Source organism: Giraffa tippelskirchi, chromosome 14 (genome assembly GCF_054371585.1).
Source record: "Giraffa tippelskirchi isolate mGirTip1 chromosome 14, T2T-mGirTip1v1.2.pri, whole genome shotgun sequence".
NCBI lineage: Eukaryota > Metazoa > Chordata > Mammalia > Artiodactyla > Giraffidae > Giraffa > Giraffa tippelskirchi.
The window spans coordinates 55,233,150-55,252,667 of NC_137288.1; the positions used below are offsets into that span (position 1 = coordinate 55,233,150).

General features: G+C 44.1%; 1 protein-coding gene and 1 pseudogene across 48 annotated transcripts in view; one reads left to right on the forward strand and one right to left on the reverse strand.

The window, feature by feature from the left end:
• The window catches only part of LOC145534388 (nucleoporin SEH1), a 101,910-nt gene that overhangs the window by 51,629 nt on the left and 30,763 nt on the right, over positions 1-19,518 (forward strand). For 35 of the 48 annotated variants that reach the window (XR_014074526.1, XR_014074552.1, XR_014074524.1 and 32 more), the window contains 13 exons: positions 4,219-4,390; positions 5,234-6,140; positions 6,453-6,601; positions 9,977-10,207; positions 14,593-14,718; positions 14,904-15,047; positions 15,150-15,213; positions 15,633-15,772; positions 15,870-15,962; positions 16,412-16,530; positions 17,159-17,335; positions 18,612-18,702; positions 18,862-19,038. Coding sequence is in view for 15 of the 48 variants with exons in the window: in XM_081561761.1 (XP_081417887.1) it covers positions 4,219-4,390; positions 5,234-6,140; positions 6,453-6,601; positions 9,977-10,207; positions 14,593-14,718; positions 14,904-15,047; positions 15,150-15,213; positions 15,633-15,772; positions 15,870-15,962; positions 16,412-16,530; positions 17,159-17,335; positions 18,612-18,702; positions 18,862-19,038 (2,590 nt within the window). In the remaining 33 variants the exon portion in view is untranslated. Of the gene's footprint in view, positions 1-4,218; positions 4,391-5,233; positions 6,141-6,452; positions 6,602-9,976; positions 10,214-14,592; positions 14,719-14,903; positions 15,048-15,149; positions 15,214-15,632; positions 15,773-15,869; positions 15,963-16,411; positions 16,531-17,158; positions 17,336-18,611; positions 18,703-18,861; positions 19,039-19,518 lie in introns of all 48 variants that reach the window. The other 13 variants (XR_014074522.1, XR_014074523.1, XR_014074535.1 and 10 more) reach the window with 1 other exon arrangement.
• On the reverse strand, positions 8,958-9,864 carry LOC145534824 (ubiquitin carboxyl-terminal hydrolase 14 pseudogene; annotated as a pseudogene).

Consider the following 19,518-nt stretch of genomic DNA (forward strand, 5'->3'; position numbering starts at 1 on the left):
TGCCTTGTCATGCAGTTCCCTTTTAGTATTTGGAGTCAAGCTTCCTTTTATCAGGAAGTTTATTATTTTTTTTTAGTTACTTGTTAAAATATTGGTCCTGACCAAATTTTGCTTGACTTCTGCATTTATTTTCTCTTTACTCCTTTTTTTTCCCCCTCTTTCTTGAGGAACTTGTTAAAGCCACAGGAAGTTGCAAAGCTAGTATAGAGAGACCCTGTGTCCCTCCCCAGCTTCCCTAGTTCTTACACGGAATCACCACCAGGAACTTGTCCTGGGCATGGTGTGTGGCTAGAATTGTGCCATTATATCACAGGTGTGAATGTGTGTAACCACCTCCACAGTTTGAGACATAGAGCTTTTCCATCACAATAGTAATGCTTCTTTCTTAATTTCTTTTTCATTTTGTTTGCATTTCACATTTCTGCTTTCTAGATTCCTTTCAGTATTCTCTTTATTGTTTCTTAACTCATGTGTACCTTCCAATATTATCTTGTTTTCTACGGTTTTTATATTTTTAAATTGTACATGCAGGCATTTAATAAAAACTGCTGCTGCTGCTAAGTCGCTTCAGTCGTGTCCGACTCTGTGCGACCCCATAGATGGCAGCCCACCAGGCTCCGCCATCCCTGGGATTCTCCAGGCAAGAATACTGGAGTGGGTTGCCATTTCCTTCTCCAGTGCATGAAAGGGAAAAGTGAAAGTGAAGTCGCTCAGTCTTGTCCGACTCTCAGCGACCCCCTGGACTGTAGCCTACCAGGCTCCTCCGTCCATGGGATTTTCCAGGCAAGAGTACTGGAGTGGGGTGCCATTGCCTTCTCCTAATAAAAACTAAGTGCCATATAAAGACATATAATTATGATTTTTCCCCTTCACCCTGCCCTTTACTGCATGATCAGAGACAAAACGCCAGGCTGGCTGCTCTTAGACTTGGACCCACCTGTTTTTATCTTGTGTGCCTAAGAAAATACACTCATTCTTTAAGTGTAGGAAACATACCTTAGGGAGATGCTAAACTTTCTCATGAACTTGGCACATGGTCAGATACTTTGACAACAGCATTGTTGACCTTTCTAAAGTGACCGTGGGATTGGTGAGCTTCCTCCTCTCCAAGGGTCAGCCACTTGCATCCCCACTGCTCAGCCAGGGCAATGTGGCAGGCTTGGTGGGAAAGAAGGTGGTCACAGCAGGTTCTGAGGTTCATTCTGCTGTCACTTGTCCTCCTTGCTGCCGCCTCGTGCTCTGTGGGTGGGCATGCCACGTCCTCCTGTCCTTTCTGCTGCAGGACAGCCCTTCCTGCCAAGGCCGAACTTCTGGCTCCAGTTTATCTTCCTGCTGTTGCCCTGTGCTTTTTCTGTCATCAGTGTAAGTGTACATGTCTGTGTCTTGTAGTTGCTTTTCCTGGGTTGCGCTCTCTGTGCACGGTGGTCTCTCCCGTTGTTCAGTTCATTCGCTCAGTTGTGTGTGACTCTTTGCAGCTCCATGGACTGCCACATGCCAGGCTTCCCTGTCCATCACCAACTCGTGCAGCTTGCTCAAACTCATGTCCATTGAGTCGGTGATACCATCCAACCATCTCATCCTCTGTCGCCCCCTTCTCCTCCTGCGTTCAATGTTTCCCAGCATCAGGGTCTTTTCCAATGAGTCAGTTCTTCGCATCTGGTGGCCAAAGTATTTGGAGCTTCAGCTTCAGCATCAGTCCTTCCAAAGAATATTCAGGATTGATTTCCTTTAGGATGAATTGGTTTGATCTCCTTGCAGTCCAAGGGACTCTCAAGAGTCTTCTTCAACACCACAGTTCAAAAGCATCAATTCTTTGGCGCTCAACTTTCTTTATGGTCCAACTCGCACATCCATGCATGACTGTTGGAAAAACCATAGAGACTAGGCCGAACTTTGTTGGCAAAGTAATGTCTCTGCTTTTTAATATACTGTCTAGATTGGTCATAGCTTTTATTCCAAGGAGCAGATGTCTTTTAATTTCATGGCTGCATTTACTCTTCTCCCTTGAGGAGAGTTCATTTCCTGTTTCCTGGGACCTCTTCCTTCTGAGATGCCCAGAGCTGGGACTGCCTCTCGGGGCATCTGCGCCTGTGTCCTTCTCCTCATCTTCATATCTCTGCATTCTCCCTGTATCATGGAGTAGCCTAGCTGTTCAAGTGTTTACTCAGCATTACTGATTTTCTGCTGTACCAACTTATGCTTTTCATGGCTACCAGTATGAACATTCATTTTGTATTAATTTCTTTTTATTGAAATCCTACTTGTACTTTTTAATTGTAGAATGGCTTTCATGTTTTTAGTCTTTTTTTTTTCCTTGTTTCTCCAACTCATATTCATTAAATTTCTTAACATTCACGGTGAAATGTCAGTTAGAACATTGATCTGTTGAGTGGCCACATCTTTCTAGTAAGAGCGCATTGTCTGCTGACCGTGCTGCTTGCTGGCAGTCCTGCTGCTGGTCTTTAGTGTCCAGTCACCTTCTGGCAGGACCAGTGCTGCCTTGAGTCTCTGTGTGGCTGGCACCAGTCTGGCATCCTGAATTTCTCTCCTTTTGTTTATGTGTGTTCTTACGGTTCAGTTCTCATTGCTTGAGGTACTAACAGCCTCAGTGCTTCTGTTCCTTTTGACCAGAGGAACTAGACTCAGCATGCGCCACAGTACCCAGAACTCTTCTTCATGCCTCCCCATGTTGTCTGTGTGAGTATGAGTGTGTGCATGTGTGTGCGTGTGCATACAGAACCCACGCAGGTGCATGTCATTCAGGGCTAAAGTGGGCCTGAAGCAAGTTGGTTAGTATTTTGTTTCCATTGGTTAGAGATTCACTAGTGTTGGGTCCGGAGAATGCGATGGCACCCCACTCCATTACTCTTGCCTGGAAAATCCCATGGATGGAGGAGCCTGGTAGGCTGCAGTCCATGGGGTCGCTAAGAGTCGGACAGGACTGAGCGACTTCACTTTCACTTTTCACTTTCATGCATTGGAGAAGGAAATGGCAACCCACTCCAGTGTTCTTGCCTGGAGAATCCCAGGGACAGAGGAGCCTGGTGGGCTGCCGTCTATGTGGTCGCACAGAGTCGGACACGACTGAAGCGACTTAGCAGTAGCAGCAGCAGCATTGTTGGATCAGTGCTGTCTTGATTTGGTCCTTGTAAAAATCCAGAAGTCAAAATAGGATTTTCTCTCTGTATCCATTGCCCACCTGAGTATTCCAAACTTTGTGGGGGAAGAAAAAGAGGGGGGAAGTAAAATTCAGTCCAGTTAATTAAGGACCTGAAACCAAGTGGTGGAGTTTGCAGGGGCACAGCAGCTGTTCCAAAGGTGGCTGTGATGGTGTTTCCCACCCAGTGTGTCTCCTACCCCTCCTTGAGAGGAAGCCTGGTCCCTCCTCTGTCAGGCTGGACTAGCTGTGTGCTGGGGATTGATCGAATGTGGAACGTGTATGTGGGATCTTACTATTTATTGCTTACTAACTTTTTTAAACTTAATATATCCTGAACATCTTTCTGAGCCCGTTGGTAGTATTGAACTGCATGATTTAAAATAGTTGCCCAGTGTTTTATTGTATGTCTGTACCCTAATTGCCATAGCCTCCTTCTCCTATATGACATCTAAGATGCCCTGCTTTAGTACTAATAGTGATGTATGACATATCCTTTTAGTGAATCTCTATAGTTAGCCCTAATTTTTTCCTCAGGACTCATCTCCCGATGTATAGCCCCTGAGTACAGGGGTTTGGCTGTGCCTGCTTGATGATCAGCCAGGAGCTGAGCCCTTTATCTCCCCACCATGGTGCGGCTCTGCCCATTTCTGTGTACTCATCCACGAGTTTCTTGTTTTTGCTTTGCTCTTTGGGGCAGGAGTTGCCGAGTACTCTGTTTGTTGGTCTATATCAGGTCTTCATTAACTGTTGAATGAAAAGCTAACACTGTTAAGGGATTGTATATGGAATTTATTAATGAAACTGCCACGACATTTTTTTTTTCAGTAGCTTACCAGATACTTCATTCAATAGGACTATAATTCACAGATTTAGATAAGGGTAAGAAGGTGTAATCAAGGGTAAGAAGAATGAATACAGGGTTGAGTTGCATATGGTGACTGGGACAGACCGTAGTGAAGGTTGACGGGGTTGTAGACAAGCAGGAAGGGCTTTCTGCCATGTAGGTGATGTTAAGTGAAGGGATGGACAAGTCCAGACACAGGTGTTCTCTCTCCCAGGGGTGCCCTGGAGTCTTTTGGTTCAGCAGCTCATCCACAGAAGCGCCCCTGTGAGGGGGAGTCTTCCCAGCTGACATGTCCAGAGGCCAGTGTCAGCAGGCTGACGTATGTTTCTGAGCAGCAGAGCATCACTCCCTCCATGGGCTCATGTCGTGGCCTTGACGACCGTGAGGTAAGCACTTCCGTCACTTGTTTACTCACACTTACCTCTGAAGTCTTACTGATGTAGGACTCAGACTTGAATTCAGGCCTGACTAATTTTGGTTCCTCTTTTTCCTTTAAAGTAAGTGAGCGTGCGTGCACGCACACGTTTTGCTCTAACAGCTACTTGAGCTGGGTTGGCACTGCAGGTACACATATTTAATGTCTTCCCTCAAAAAGCTCTCAGTCTGGTGGAGCACATGAAGACACGCTGTGCAGTGAAGTGCACTGTGGGAGCTTCAGGAGGCAATGGACAGCCTCAGCTGATGGCGTGTCCAGCAGAGGTCGATGGGGCCTACTTGGAGTCAGGTGTGAGGGAAGAGGGAATCACAGAACACACCCTGCATTTGATTCATGGCCACACTGAATTGTGAATGTGGAGAGAGGAAGGGAGGCCAGACCACGACGTCGTAGATGTAAAATTCAGGAGTTTGAAGGCACTTAGTTACTAAACAAAACTACTTGTTTCTGGTTCTATAATTGGTAAAAACAGTGAATGGTGGTGGTGGTGGTTTAGTCACTAAGTCGTGTTTGACTCTTGTGACCCCATGGATTGTAGACTTGCCAGGCTCCTCTGTCCATGGGATTCTCCAGGCAAGAAAACTGGAGTGGGTTGCCAAAAAACAATGAATGCAGATTTTCTAACTCTTAATCCTGCTTTTCATGGCTACAGAAACTATTACTCTTATAGCCGTGTTTTTTTAGAGTTGTGATGTCATGTAGATCTCTGCTCTTTGAGAGTGTATCAGCATGGCTTGCATTTGAAATATTCATTTTATCTGTGGATAATTTCTGAACATTTTCTGTCACACAGAGTGATATCACCAGTGAGTTGAGCACCACAATTATCCAGGCCAGTCCAGTTCCAGCTCAGGAGCCAGCTGCAGATAAGTTGAGAGAAAAAAGTCCATTTCAAAGTAGAGGAAAAGGAGCATTATCGTATATTATCCAGAAGAACTTGGACACAGAAAAAGTGACTGAAACAACTTCTCTGAGCAGCAGACCTGAAAATGTAAAACTAGACTTTAGCTCCAGTAGACTGCCTTCCTCCAAGAGTGAAGATCGGTCACAGACCAGTGTGACGGGTTTGACCTCAGACCGTGGTGACCTGGAGCAGGTCAGCCTGGCTGTGCCGAGCGAATCCGGCCTCCGCCTGGCCACACTGGCCATACCGTGCCTCCCCATGTCCCGCCAGGCACCTGTGCTCGACGGTGGGCACGTGACCCCTGGAGACACATCAGCTACTGACAGCGAATTCGGTGGCCAGGGTCCTTACCAGACGTCTGTCCCCAGCACCGAGGGCTGCGGCCCTGCACCCATGAGGCAGCATATGCCCCCCACAGGCCCTGCAGTCTCAGTGCGCTATCCCCTCCCCGCGGCTCCGTGCGCCCAGCCGCACTCTGGGGCACTGCCTGCAGCCAGCAGTGCCACCCTGCCTCGCTGCCAGGCCTGTGGTGCCACCGCCTGTGGGCTATCCTGTGGGCTCCCAGGAAGCTGTCACCCTGCTGTTGTGGGAGAGCGTGTCCAGCGCTCGGTGACTGCAGGCCTCTGCCTGGGACAGGATATCGGCTCGGGGCTGATGGCCTCCTCTTCCCTTTGTAACCTGTACTCTGATGCCTTCAGTCAGACCCTTCTGAATGCGGCCAAAGTGCTTCCTGTGCAGTCTCTCCATCCAGACTGTGGAATTGAGTCATGGGATTCATCAGTGGTGTCAGGACTTGGTAAGACCCTTTTACTCTGATGCTGCTTGTTGTTGGTTGCTGTTATTTAAAGGTTGAATTATTTTCTCAGTTGGGACCTTAAAACTGGTTTGTTTCAAGGAAGTAATGATTAGAGTGAATTTCATGTGAGCTTTTTTCTTTATCCTGAATTTGGAACACAGACCATATTTCTGTGCAAGGGTCCCTGAGTGGCCTTAGAAAAATGTAAAAACGCAGGTAAAACTCCTGTCTGTCTCATGCTCTGAACTTGGAGTTCTTTTGTTATTTTAATTAGGTTGGATGTGGTTTTGACTCGGCTTCCTCTCTTTCCAGGGAGAGTAAGCGTGCCCGAGGAATTGAAGTTTCCTCATGCTTGCTGTGTTGGCATCGCTTCACAAACCTACCTCAGTGTCCTGAACCCCACTGACCGCTGGCTGCAGGTCAGCATCGGGGTTCTCAGTGTCAGTGTCGATGGTGAAAAGGTGAGCTCCCTGTGTCTGTCTCTTGATTGAGTGGTCACCTTATGGTTGATGCTGGACTTCTCCTTTCCCTACCTCTCCCTTGATGCAGGGAGCTTGTCCCTGCCCTGCACTTGACACAGAGGTGTTGGAAGTCAGTGTCGATGGTGAAAAGGTGAGCTCCCTGTGTCTGTCTCTTGATTGAGTGGTCACCTTATGGTTGATGCTGGACTTCTCCTTTCCCTACCTCTCCCTTGATGCAGGGAGCTTGTCCCTGCCCTGCACCTGACACAGAGGTGTTGGAAGGTGTCTTTATCTTGGTTCTTCTTTTGTTGTAGTACTTCTGGTGAAAGTGAAACCTGAGTTTGTTTCTGATATTACCGGGTGTTACTGTTCATTTATTAACCATGATACTTCATTGTCACTTGTTTATAAAATCATGCAAATATGCTTTTTGTGCTATCGTTTAAACCCCTGACTGGAGCTCTGAGTTTCTGGTCTCTGCTGGTTTTGTTCAATGTGATTGAATATAAATTGCTGCATTTATCCAAAAAACCAAAACAAAACCCCCAAAAGAAACAAGTTACTGTTGGGACCTATACCTGCTTTTGGTAAGTGAATTTATCTGATTGTGTTCTTACATGATCTTCTTCTTTTTTTAATATCTATCTATTTATTTACTTGGCTGTGTCAGGTCTCCTAACTTGGAATCTTCATTGCATCATGTGGACTCAGTTTCAACACATGGATTTAGTTACTTTGAGGCGTATGGGAGCCTAGTTCCCTGACCAGGGAATCAAACCCACATCCACCATATTGCAAGGCAGGCACTCAACCTGTGGACCACCAGGGAAGTCCTTTACATGACCGTTTGAAATACCTGGAAACACAGTTTCAACTTGAGAGTAGGAGTCTCTCACATGATCCCTCACAGCCACTGACTAGAAAGACTCAAGATCCTGTGGGCTTCAGCAAATGGGGAGGATGGGAAGCACTGTCAGCAGCTCCTCACAGACAGATGTTGGTGGGTGGGTTTACTCTTTCCTCTTAGCTCCTAGTGATGACCTTGATTTATCTAATTAATAAGACTGTACCCTCTCTCTCCTTTTTCCTGACTCTTCCCCTCTGATCCTGAGGGCAGAGGAAAACAAATGCCTGGAGAAAGGGTTGAGGGTGAGAGGTGGTGAGATTGGAGGGGCACGTAGGAGGTAATGTTATCTTTGGAAGTGGGAGTAAAGAAGAAGATTCTCATTTAGGGTGAGGAGGGAGGGATTTGAATGAGTCAGAATTGTAACCTCGGAGGCCTGACGAACCTTGGAGATGAGTCTGCACACAGCTGCCGAGACCAGGTCCCAGGTGACGTCCAGGGTGGGAGGCAGGTCCTATAGGGTGATGTCCAGGGCTGAAAGTGCTGCCATTTCCAGCACCCTTTCAAAGAAAGTGGAGGTAAAAATAACTTCTCTTCAGAAGTCCTTATGGGAGTTGCCTGGTGGTCCTTTCATTAGTATTTGGCATTTTCCTTGCCTCAGCCCAGGTTTAGTCCTTGGAAAAGGTCCCACAAGCCATGCGATGTGGCCAAAAAGAGAAAACAAAAGTCCTGATAAATTTGACTGATTTTATTTTTCCAGATATTGAATTATGAGACATGGGTGCTTTTGTTTTTTTTTGTTTGTTTGTTTTCCTCTTTTTTTTTTTTTTTATTAAATATCCTCATTTTCTAAAAATAAGCAACTGGAGCTTGTCAACATTTTAAGGTCCATTACTACAAAACCATAGCAAAGTTCAATGTACAAACCATAGTACATCAGAGACACAGTAACAAATGTATAATCAAATGTACTATTATTTGGTCACAATTTATTTTAAAGTCATGAAAAGCCAGCAACAGTCAGGCTGGACAAATACTTGATTGTACCCATGTTTCCATGGGGGTGGGGACGCAGCACTGAGTTACACAATGAGATCAAACTGAGTTCCTTTCCACCTTCCTGGCAACATTTGTGTTAGATAAGGCAAAGGATGGGCAGCTACTGAATCACTGGTGGTTTGAACCATGCAAGAACAACAAATAATAGAGTAATAGGTGTGCAATAAACATCTGATTGCTGAATCTTGGGCTGAAAAAGGGAGAACAATTATCACAGAAGGTAATAATGGTTGAAAGGCATTTCAACTCATAATTTTTAAAAATTAATCCAAGCAATAAGCTTTTTAAAAACTTCCTGCCACCTTTACACAGGGCAGCACAGTCCAAAGGCAATTTTCTCTTTTCTGTAATTTCTTAGGTCGATAACACAGAGTGGTCTGCTTCTGCCCTCTCTTGTTCCACATGAGGGGAAACACATATAACCACCTAAACATCTTCCTCCAAAGCTCTGGGTTATAGAAATGATCAACAAGTAACATTTATTTCACACCTAAGCATAAATAGCTAAAATGAAGATTACTGTTCACTTTCCTCTTCCATTATTTCCACTCTGCGAGGCCCGTAGAGTAGAACATAAGCTATGTGCCAGTCTCCACCACCAGAAAGTCGTAAGATATCCTCTGGTGTCACAATGCTGACCTTATCGTCATCAAACTTGATCCATTCATCTTGTTTCCTTTTCACCCATGATACATAATGGCCTGAAGAGCTAGACCTTCCCTGATGCGTTAGCACTGCTTGTAAATCATAGTATCCACAATTATTGGAGCCAATGTCATCAGCAAAAGAAAAGGGTTCATACTTAACTTCTTTTGGGGTACTACTGTTTTTATCACCTGCTTTGGGCTGCTGATTTACTTTTTTATCCTCTAGATCCTTGAATTTTGATCGAAAAGAAACCATTTTCTCTTGAAGTTCTGGTGTACATAGTTCATACACATCCAACATAAGAGGAAATTTCACATCCTTAAGAACTTTAGCATTCACAGATTCCTTCTCTTTGTAAAAAAAATCAAACCATCTGAATAGTTAAGTAAGCCGGTAACCGGCTAATCTTGGAAGATTTGATGTACAAAGCATTTCTTTGCAATGTTGGAGACTGCTTGGTGATTTCTTCCTGAAGTCGCAACTTAAGTCCTGTAAAAAGATACTTGACTTCTTGATTGATGAAACAGCTAAGCTGAAGCTGACTTTCCTTTCCTTTAGTGACTTCTTCTTCTTCAGATTCTGTACATTTCATGGTTGTCTCAAATTCAACTCCAAAGAACTGATCAATTAAACTTTTCTTTTTAGAAGGTGTCACTGCTGATGCAGATGAAGAATCTGTCTCTTTAACAGTATCATCCTCTATAGCTAACATGTCTAGGTTTGGTAGTTTGACTATGAAAACAGATCTTAAACTCATTGTTTTTTCCTCCTGATTTTCAGTGTGAAGTTATTTCTTAACAGACCACATGTCTCTTCTTTTTAAGGTGGATTTTTCAGCTTATCCTTGTTTAGTTTTCAAGAATAGAGTCATCATAAGACCTCATGCCACAGAAGAGATTAAAGTGCTCTTCATACCGTCTGATCCCGGGATCTTCCGATGTATATTCAGTGTTGCTTCCTGGCCATTCTCAGCCGACGCAGAGACTGTGGCACAGGCAGAAGCCCTGGCGAGCAGGGTCGTCCTCACTGCAATTGCTGAGACCCCCATGATTGAGGTGACTGTGAGTGGGTCTTTGTCACACCTGGTATTTTAATGAGGTTATGTAAACTTTAGAAGTGATATTTGGGTAAAATGAATTTGTGGATGACTATGCCAGAAAGTTATAATCAAGCTAAACATTGGCTCTTAATATCGTCTTATTCCAAAATTTAAAATTATTTCTGGGAATTCCCTGGTGGTCCAGTGGTTAGGACTCTGCACTACCACTGTCAAGGGGGTTCAGTCCCTGGTCAGGGAACTCAGGTCCCACAAAATGCAGAGCACTGCCAAAAACAAGACACAGTTATTTGTTTTACAGAAGCACAGGTATACTTGCCAAGAAGTGTGTAAACAAAGTATAACATTAAACCCAGTTTTCCAGCTGGTTTCCATTCTGTAGTTTGATGTGTGAGGGTAAAGCACCATGTTCAGATTCTCTCCTCCATTTTTTTCCATACCTAAAAACGTTCCTATTCTACAATCTCCCCTTTTCTGGAAGTGAAAGAAATTTAGGTCTAGCTCACTGGGGACAGTGAAGTGCCTTCTGGATAGGAGGCTCCTTAGGACAGTGGCTCTTTACCCTGGACACTGAAATAACTGGGGGTTTTAGGTGCACCCCAATGCCTGGTCCCACCCACACCAGCTAAATCAGAATCATGGGAGGGGGAGGATGTGGCCAAGTATCAGTGATTTCTAAACCTCACCAGATGATTACAGATTGTAGCATTAGCTAACAAGTGTGACTGCACATGTAGTGTCATCTTCTTGTTGGTTATGAGTAGACTCAGAACTAGCACACTGAACACAATTTGGGAACCAGCGAGGGGGTGGGCTGAGTGCAGAGCAGGATGAGCAGAACACTCTTCCCAGTGATTAGAGACTGAAGGGCCTGCGGTGGAACCTGACGTGAGTTTAGCCACCTTCTTTGGGGCTCTGAACTGCTCCTACTGCACCCATTTTGTTCTTTGCTTCAGAGGAGCTGTAACTGTGCTTCTGCTTCGAGGTGTGGTATGGGTGGGGTTCCCCAAGCAGGCTGATGAGGACCTTGCAGGCCTCCTTTGCTGCGTGCACGTGCTTTTCTTTGCCCTCCCTGGGGCTGTACTTACTGCCTGGGCTTAGCGGTTTACTTGTCATGGTGTGGAGGAGGAAGTAGAGTTTGTGGAAGTTCTGTTATTACAACTCTTAGTGATCTTTACATTGTGCTTAAGTGGCATTTTATGAATTTTTTAATCAGCTGTGCCATGCTTGTTCCAGGGCAGGGACTCGTAGCTTTGGCACCATTGCCATGTCTGACTGGGCGGTTATTATGTGGTGGAGGCTGTCATGTACAGTGTGGGGAGCTTAGCAGAGCCCTGGTCTCTGCTTACTGGGTGTCAGTAGCATCTGCTTTCCCCCAGTTGTGATGACTTTACCAAATTACCCCTATTTGAGACAGTGTCATTGACTTTCTGTGTTTCAATACATTCCACTGAACCAGGCTTTTGAACCTGTCCTTAAACCGACTACATTTTTAAAAATTAATTTATTTTTTATTGAAGGATACTTGCTTCACAGAATTTTGTTGTTTTCTGTCAAACCTCAACATGAATCAGCCATAGGTATACATATATTCCCTCCCTTTTGAACCTCCCTCCCATCTCCCTCCCCACTCCACCCGTCTAGGTTGATACAGAGCCCCTGTTTGAATTTCCTAAGCCATACAGCAAATTCCTGTTGGCTATCTATTTTACATATGGTAATGTAAGTTTCCATGTTACTCTTTCCATATATCTCACCCTCTTGTCACCCCTCCCCATGTCCATAAGTCGATTCTCTATTTCTGTTTCCCCATTACTGCCCTGTAAATAAATTCTTCAGTACCATTTTTCTAGATTCATATATATGCATTAGAATATGATATTTATCTTTCTCTTTCTGACTTACTTCACTCTGTATAATAGGTTCTAGTTTCATCCACCTCATCAGAACTAACTCACATGCGTTCCTTTTACAGCTGAGTAATATTCCATTGTGTATATGTACCACAACTTCTTTATCCATTCATCTGTCGATGGACATCTAGGTTGCTTCCATGTTCTAGCTATTATAAATAGTGCTGCAGTGAACCATGGGATACATGTGTCTTTTCAGTTTTGGTTTCCTCAGGGTGTATGCCTGGGAGTGGGATTGCTGAGTCATATGGTGGTTTTATTCCTAGTTTTTTAAGGAATCTTCATGCCGTCTTCCATTAGTGGCTGTATCAATTTACATTCCCACCAACAGTGCAAGAGCTTTTCTCCACACCCTCTCCAGCATTTATTGTTGGTAGACGTTTTGATGATGGCCATTCTGATCGGTGTGAGGTGATATCTCATTGTAGTTTTGATTTGCATTTCTCAATGAGCGATGTTGAGCATCTTTTCATGTGTTTGTTAGCCATCTGTATGTCTTCTTTGGAGAAATGCCTGTTTAGGTCTTTTTTCCACTTTTTGATTGGGTTATTTGTTTTTCTGGTATTGAGTTGCATGAGTTGCTTGTATATTTTGGAAGTTAATCCTTTGTCAGTTGTTTCATTTACTATTATTTTCTCCCATTCTGAGGGTTGGTTGTCTTTTCACCTTGCTTAAAGTTTCCTTTGCTGTGCAAAAGCTTTTAAGTTTCATTAGCTCCCACTTGTTTACTTTTGTTTTTATTTCCACTACTCTAGGATGTGGGTCATAGAGGATCTTGCTTTGATTTATGTCACTGAGTGTTCTGCCTATGTTTTTCTCTTAAGAGTTTTAAATTCTGTTTTTACATTCAGACTACATTTTTGTAGCAGAAACAAAAACTAAGTAGTATTTGAGGCTGTCGTGTTTTGACAGGTTCATGTAAGTTACGGTTAGTGGATTGGTCTGCTCCTTGGAGTCACGTAACTCACTTGAAGAAACAGTGATGGCTGTGTCTCAGCCCTAGAGACTGCGATTTCACTGGTCTGGGGTGTCATTTGAGCTCTGAGTCCAGCGCAGAGATGAGCCTCGGGACCTCAGTATAAGGGATGGTTCAGCCTTAGCCCAGTGGGGCAGAGCCTTCCAGGAGGAGTAGTTGGACCTGAAGGTGCAGCAGGATATGATGGGGGAGCAGTGTCCCCATGAGAGGTGGTTCAGAGACTTCATAGAGGCTGCATCTGTGAGACCGCTCAGTAACCTTCCTGACTTGTTAGAGGCTGTCCAGGCGGCTGAAGCGAGCATGGCATTTTATGTATGTGTGCTTTTTTCTGGCTCTCTGTGGCCACCTGCTGACGTGTGTTCCCTGAGGAAACAGATGTGAGTGCCTATTGTTGCTGACATGTTGTTAGATTGTGAACTGTTGGCTTCCTTCGTGGATGTGAAGTTCCAGTTGTGACTTTCATGTTTGTGTGACTGTGGCATTGAGCATCATTTCATGTGTCTGTTAGCTGTCCTGGCTTCCTCTTCTCTGAACTGCCTGTTCATATTTCTTGCCCATTTTTCTTTTGTTTTGAGCGTCTTTATAAATTTTTATAGATGTTCTTTGTATTCTGGAATATAAATCCCTGCCAGTAGTTACGCTTTGTGATTATTTTCTCCCATTTCTTGGTTCTTCAACACTATGGATTTTTTTTTCCCCTTTGGTTGTGCTGAAATTTTCAGTATAACCTAGTTAGCCAAGAACCTATCTCCACACATAAAACAAGGCTTGATTTTCCTCACCCCAGAAAAGTAACTCTTGGAAAATTGCTTCAGATTCACTTCTTGAGGGTCAGGGTTAGCTTTCCAGTGACCATGTGAATGGGTGTCCGTGGGGAATGCTCAATAAAGTCACTTGATAGAACTAGTTTTAAAAAAAAGTGAGGGAGACTGAGAAATTTAAGCAGATCCAGGGATTATTCCTGGTGCTTTGTAAATGTTGGATGTTATACATTCGCCTTTTAGATTCCACTCTAAGAAGCAGTGTGGTAAGTGGTTAGGTGAGAGGTCTGGAGTATCACATGCAGAATCAACCAGGGCAGCCTCCTGTGTTCTGTGAAGGAGGGCTTCTCTTGGAACCGTGTCCAGTGACAGCATCACTCGGAGATTTGAGGAGTGCTGTGGGTTCAGTGTGGATGCACATGGAGACTCGGCTTTGTGGGCATGTGAAGGCAGTACTACATCCATGGTAGTGAAGAGCCTGAGGGCTTGACTAGCAGTCTTCTCAAAGCAGCCGCAGCTCAGCTGTAACTTTGTTCTGTAGTATATTTGGGTACATGGACTACATTAAAAAAAAGAATTTTTTTGGTAGAAAGTAGCGATTGTAAAGTAGCTCTTGGAATTTCAGGTAAGCTTACCTTTAATACTGACTATTTGTGGTTAGAAGGGCAGTGATATAAACTGTCATGTTTAGTAATATATTGTTTCTATAAATCTCTTTTTCCCCCATAATTAGGTAGAAACAGAAAAGAAAGGTGTTCTTGATTTTGGCGACTTGACTTACGGAAGCTGGAAAGCTCTGCCTCTAAAACTGGTGAACAAGACACATGCCAACATACCCATCAGACTGATTATCAGTGCTGTAAGTACATTGCTCGTGAGGGACCTTTCACAGAGCTTCGTGGACAGGTGTAGGTACAGCTGGTAGCATCCTTGGCTGACTTCTGTCAAGAATGTCAGTGTTTTTGTTAAGGCTCTGTGAACAGATGTAGCCTCCCACCAGCATGACACCATTTCTGCTGAAGTAGCCCCTCCCGTTTCTGACAGAATGCTGTGGCCTGGCGCTGCTTCACCTTTTCCAAGGAGCCCATCCACGCAGCTTTGAGAGCATTGCCTTACGCCCACGCGATCGCACAGCTGGCCGCCCCGTCGGTGATCAACCACATGATGCCTGCCAGTGACGACGGACAGGTAACTGGGAGGTGGAGGGACTGGTTTAGAGTTAAGGAGGAAGTCAAGTTCCAAACTACTTTCCTTTTCACTGTATATGCAAACGTTTTTTTTATTTTACAGGATCCAGAATTTCTGGTAGTTTGGGTTCTTTTCCATAGTCCAAAGAAACAGATCACTTCTTCAGGTATCATGTTTACATTTTATGGTATTTGCTTTACTCTGTAGCTAAATAAACTAGCAAGTTGAGGCTTATTTCTTCCATCAATGAATGTGTCAGATGTTCCCTGTAATTTGTCAGGTATTTTATGATGTTTTAAAATTGGGCAGACAGTGTGCTATTTTGGGTCAAACCCATCCAAATGTGGGTAACCCAAGCAAGTACTACTGAAGACCTTTTGGGATCTTTTCTCTTAACTGATGTTATCTCATCTATCAGATATTTTCTTCCTTTTTCTCCTCCACTCATTTCTGTTTCTTTCTGAGTTCTTTAAAAAGTCATTTTGCTTAAGATTTTTTTGTACCCCCAAGGGCGTACTGTTGGACCACATGTGGCATTTAGGATTAAATAACTGTTGTCTGAACTAAAAGAATGACCTTTTATAGAGATTCTAGACTCAGCAGAAGAATTTTTGGCAAGAGTCGATATAGAAGTTGATAGTCCAAACCCCACACCAGTCATTAAAAGCATCAGTCTTCGAGCAAGAACAGGAATTGCCCGCATCCATGCCCCGAAAGACCTCCAGGTACCCTGGGCTCCTGCCTTTGCTTTTACCATATGTCCACGTTGATTCCAGGCTAAGTGTGATATTTAAAAAATGCCTGCTTTATTCCGTCCCCTAGACTCTGCACTTGTTTGCTAGTGTGGCTTCCTCGGCAAGGCAGTACTTACCTCTGAAAAATGCTGGGAATATTGATGTCCACCTGGATATCAAGGTAAGAATTTGCATCAGAGATGGTAGCTTATTCTCTTGGACTGAGATGGTCAGTGACCCCTCGGGTTCTGAAGGTTGCTGTCCGCCGACCTTGTCTGGGGCTGGGGAGGGTGGTGTGGGGGTCAGGAGGAAGAACCAGAGCTAGTGTTGCCTGAGCATAAGGCAGGTGACAAAGAACTTCAGCTGGGATGCCTCACATTGTACATATAAGAACTAAGCCCCAGATTAGTTCTTGAAGACGTGTTACCCTGTAGCTGGTGGGGTGGAGGACAGGATCCACTTGTGTAGATGTCACTTATGATATGTGTGGGTGTGTTAGGAGGTGTTTGCAGTCAGGAAGTAAGGATGGGCAGGGCTCTGGTGGACAAGGAGGAGGGAAGATGTATGGTCATCAGTGGGAGACAAGGGCATGGATGCGTGAAAGCTGTGACTTACTACGTCAACATTTAGATCCCAGATCAAGGAAGTCACTTTTCGGTGGATCCAGAGAAACTATTCCTTAAACCTGGAGAAGAGCATGAAGTTATAGTTTCATTTTCTCCAGAGGATCCCACGGGCTGTGAGGAAAGGTAATGTAAAGGTGTTCACCATGGCGAGTTTGTGCTCTAGTCTATGGGCAGGAGGACAGAGAACATGCTTCACTTCACGTGGCAGACAGCACAGCTCTTTCCTTTTGCCTCAGACCTTCTTTCTGTTCACTGAAAATGTCCTTGTAAACCAACTGACTAGAAAGTAAGAAATCGCTATTTTCAAATATATTTGAAAGTATTACTATGTTTCTCACTAACCTCTCCTCTCCAAGGACACCATCCGTTGACCTTGTCAGTTGTTAAAGATATTTCCCCACTCCTTCTCCAAATCCTGAGTGAATATCACCATACAGTGGTCAGAGCATCCTTGTCACCGGCTTGTGAACTTGCCTGGTACACGTAGCTTAGCCCAGCCGCCTCCCGCCGGGGTCGAGTCTCCACCCGGAGGCTTTCCTCAGTCCTATCCGGATTCCTCGCCTGTGAACTCCTCTCCCCTGCACTCAGGCACGTGCCTGGTTTCCTCCTCTGGGACATCAGCTCTGAGGAAGGGCGCGCGTTGTGTCCTCAGCACCCAGCTCAGGCTCTTGGATGAAGGAAGCGGGTAGGAGAGTAGCTGCTGAAAGAATTGAGTTCTGAACACTGAACTTAGATGGTTTTCTTTACTTAGGATCTTGAAAATATTTGTGCAGCCATTTGGCCCTCAGTATGAAGTGATGTTAAAAGGTGAAATAGTTTCTTCAGGAAATAGGCTTCTGGTGCCTGAATCTCTCAGCTCAGATATTCCTTCGATTTTATCCAACAAACAGTTTCTGGCCTGGGGAGGCGTCCCCCTCGGTAGAACACAGTGAGTATGCACAGCGGCTGTCATCACCGACTGCTATTCTTCCCTATCTCCATGACAACCATGTTCAGGTTCTTAGAACTGAAATAAAACTATCTTATATTCAATATTCGTCATACCATGAATTCATATCTTTCAGTTAAATTTTTCATGTTTTTAAAATACAAGCCAAAAAAATTAGGTTTCAGTTTTCTTAAGCTCTTTGGTGAATTCTCTGCTGATGACCAAACTTAGGCTACTACAAGTATCTTGGTTCCTTCTCTGGAAAGCTCTGGGGCTGGTGGAAAGAAGGAACACAGATGTTGCCTCTCAGAGGCCTTTATGGTCCAGCTGGTGAAGGGTGGTTTTCCATGGGCAGCTCTAGTGAGAGCACTCTCAGCTAGACTCCTGCGCTGTCCTGCATGGCCTTGGGTTTTAGGACCGCCCTCCACAGTGGCTCCTGTGCCCATGCAGCCAGTCCGTCTCTGAACACTGCCCTTGGTTTTAATTGGCTTTGTTTTTATGAAAAAAAATTTTTTCTGCAAGTCTTTCCCAGGCAGAGTACCTGTGGAAGGCTTTTCTTGGGTGTGGTAATAACCAAAGGTCTTTGATTTTACTCTGAGGTTAATTAAACTCAGCAGCATTTCCTTTTTAATACAAAGTACACAAGGCATAGACCACAGCTTAGATAATTTAACTGTTAACTTTCAAAATTTGTGTAAAATAGAGATGTATTTATGTATTTTCTGTTCTCCAGTGAAGAGAGAATGCATGTATTTGCAGAGGCTGGAGGATTTTCATATTGCCAGCCAGCTGCAGTGCTACTTGCATTCTGAGTTTTGTAAAAGTTAGGTTAATTGCAGTATGCTGTTTAAAAGACTACTTTGTACAGATGAGCCTCTTAAAGTAAAAAATCTGTACAACGTGTTTAGGACCCTTGTTTCCATGAAAGGTAGGTTTTGGAGCTAAGCATGATCTTGACTAAATGAAATAGTTCATCCATATTTTCTGATGACTATTTTGTAAAACAGATAATTCCTACACATAGAGTGTGGATAATAAGGGCAGCTAAGGAGCTGTAACAGGAGAGAGATTAAACTGAAAGTCCTCTCCAATGTGGTGAGTCTTGAGTGCACGTTCTCAGAAATTCGGAGTTCCAGGACTGGGGAGCGCCACCCACGTGGCTCAGGCAGTCCGTCTGCCTCAATGCATTGTAGTCGGTTTTAACTGGCTTTGTTTTTGTGATTATAGCAGCATCCGTGGAAGAAAACCACATTTTAAAACGTGCTATTGTTTCTAGGCTTCAGAAACTAGCTTTAAGAAACAATTCTGCATCTGCAGCCCAACATTTACGCCTGCTTGTCAGAGGACAAGACCAGGACTGCTTTCAGGTTTGTGGAGTACACAGCTCTGTTCTGTGTCATGTTCTTTTACGTTCAGGCCGTCTTGTGTTGTTTGTCCTTGAAGAGTGTGTTACTGGCGTGTTTTGTTTGTGCTGCTGCTCTGATGCTGCTGCTCTGTCTTACGCAGAGGTTGTTTTTGAATTGTAGCTGCAGCACACTTTTGGCTCAGAAGAGCGATTGACCAGTAACTGTGAGATCAGGATTCGTCCAAAAGAAGACATTTATATCTCCGTGTTATTTGCACCTACTCGACTGTCTTGTATGTTGGCCAAACTTGAAATTAAACAACTTGGAGTTCGATCACAACCAGGTGTTAAGTTCACGGTAAAATAATTCTAACTGCTTTTTTTTCCTCCTATGGAGTTTATGACGTATTGTAACTATTGGTTAAATATTGGTAAATAACATGTACTCTTTTTTAAGTCAAAATATGTGATTGGTTACCTAGACTTACAGACAGATTAGAGAGTAATTATATACCTTGTAGAATTTTCCATTTTAAAAGCAGCCACTGTAGTAATCCTGTAAAATAGGTCTCGTCTAATTCATTTCGATTTGAACTTCTCAGGAACCCATTGTTTGGTTAAGTCCAGATTGAACTGGTTAAGTTGTTGATTTTCCAAGTAAATTTTCTTCTTTCAGTTCGTCAGGGTGTCTCCTGACATTACTTGTTAGACTCTGTTCTGTACACCAGGGATACACAGACAGGACTTTTCTGTGTTGTTTCTTCCCAGAATAATTTCAGAAGATTTCAAGTCATTTCTTTAGCTAGATTCAGGGTGTTAAAAGAGAAAAGTGATAAAC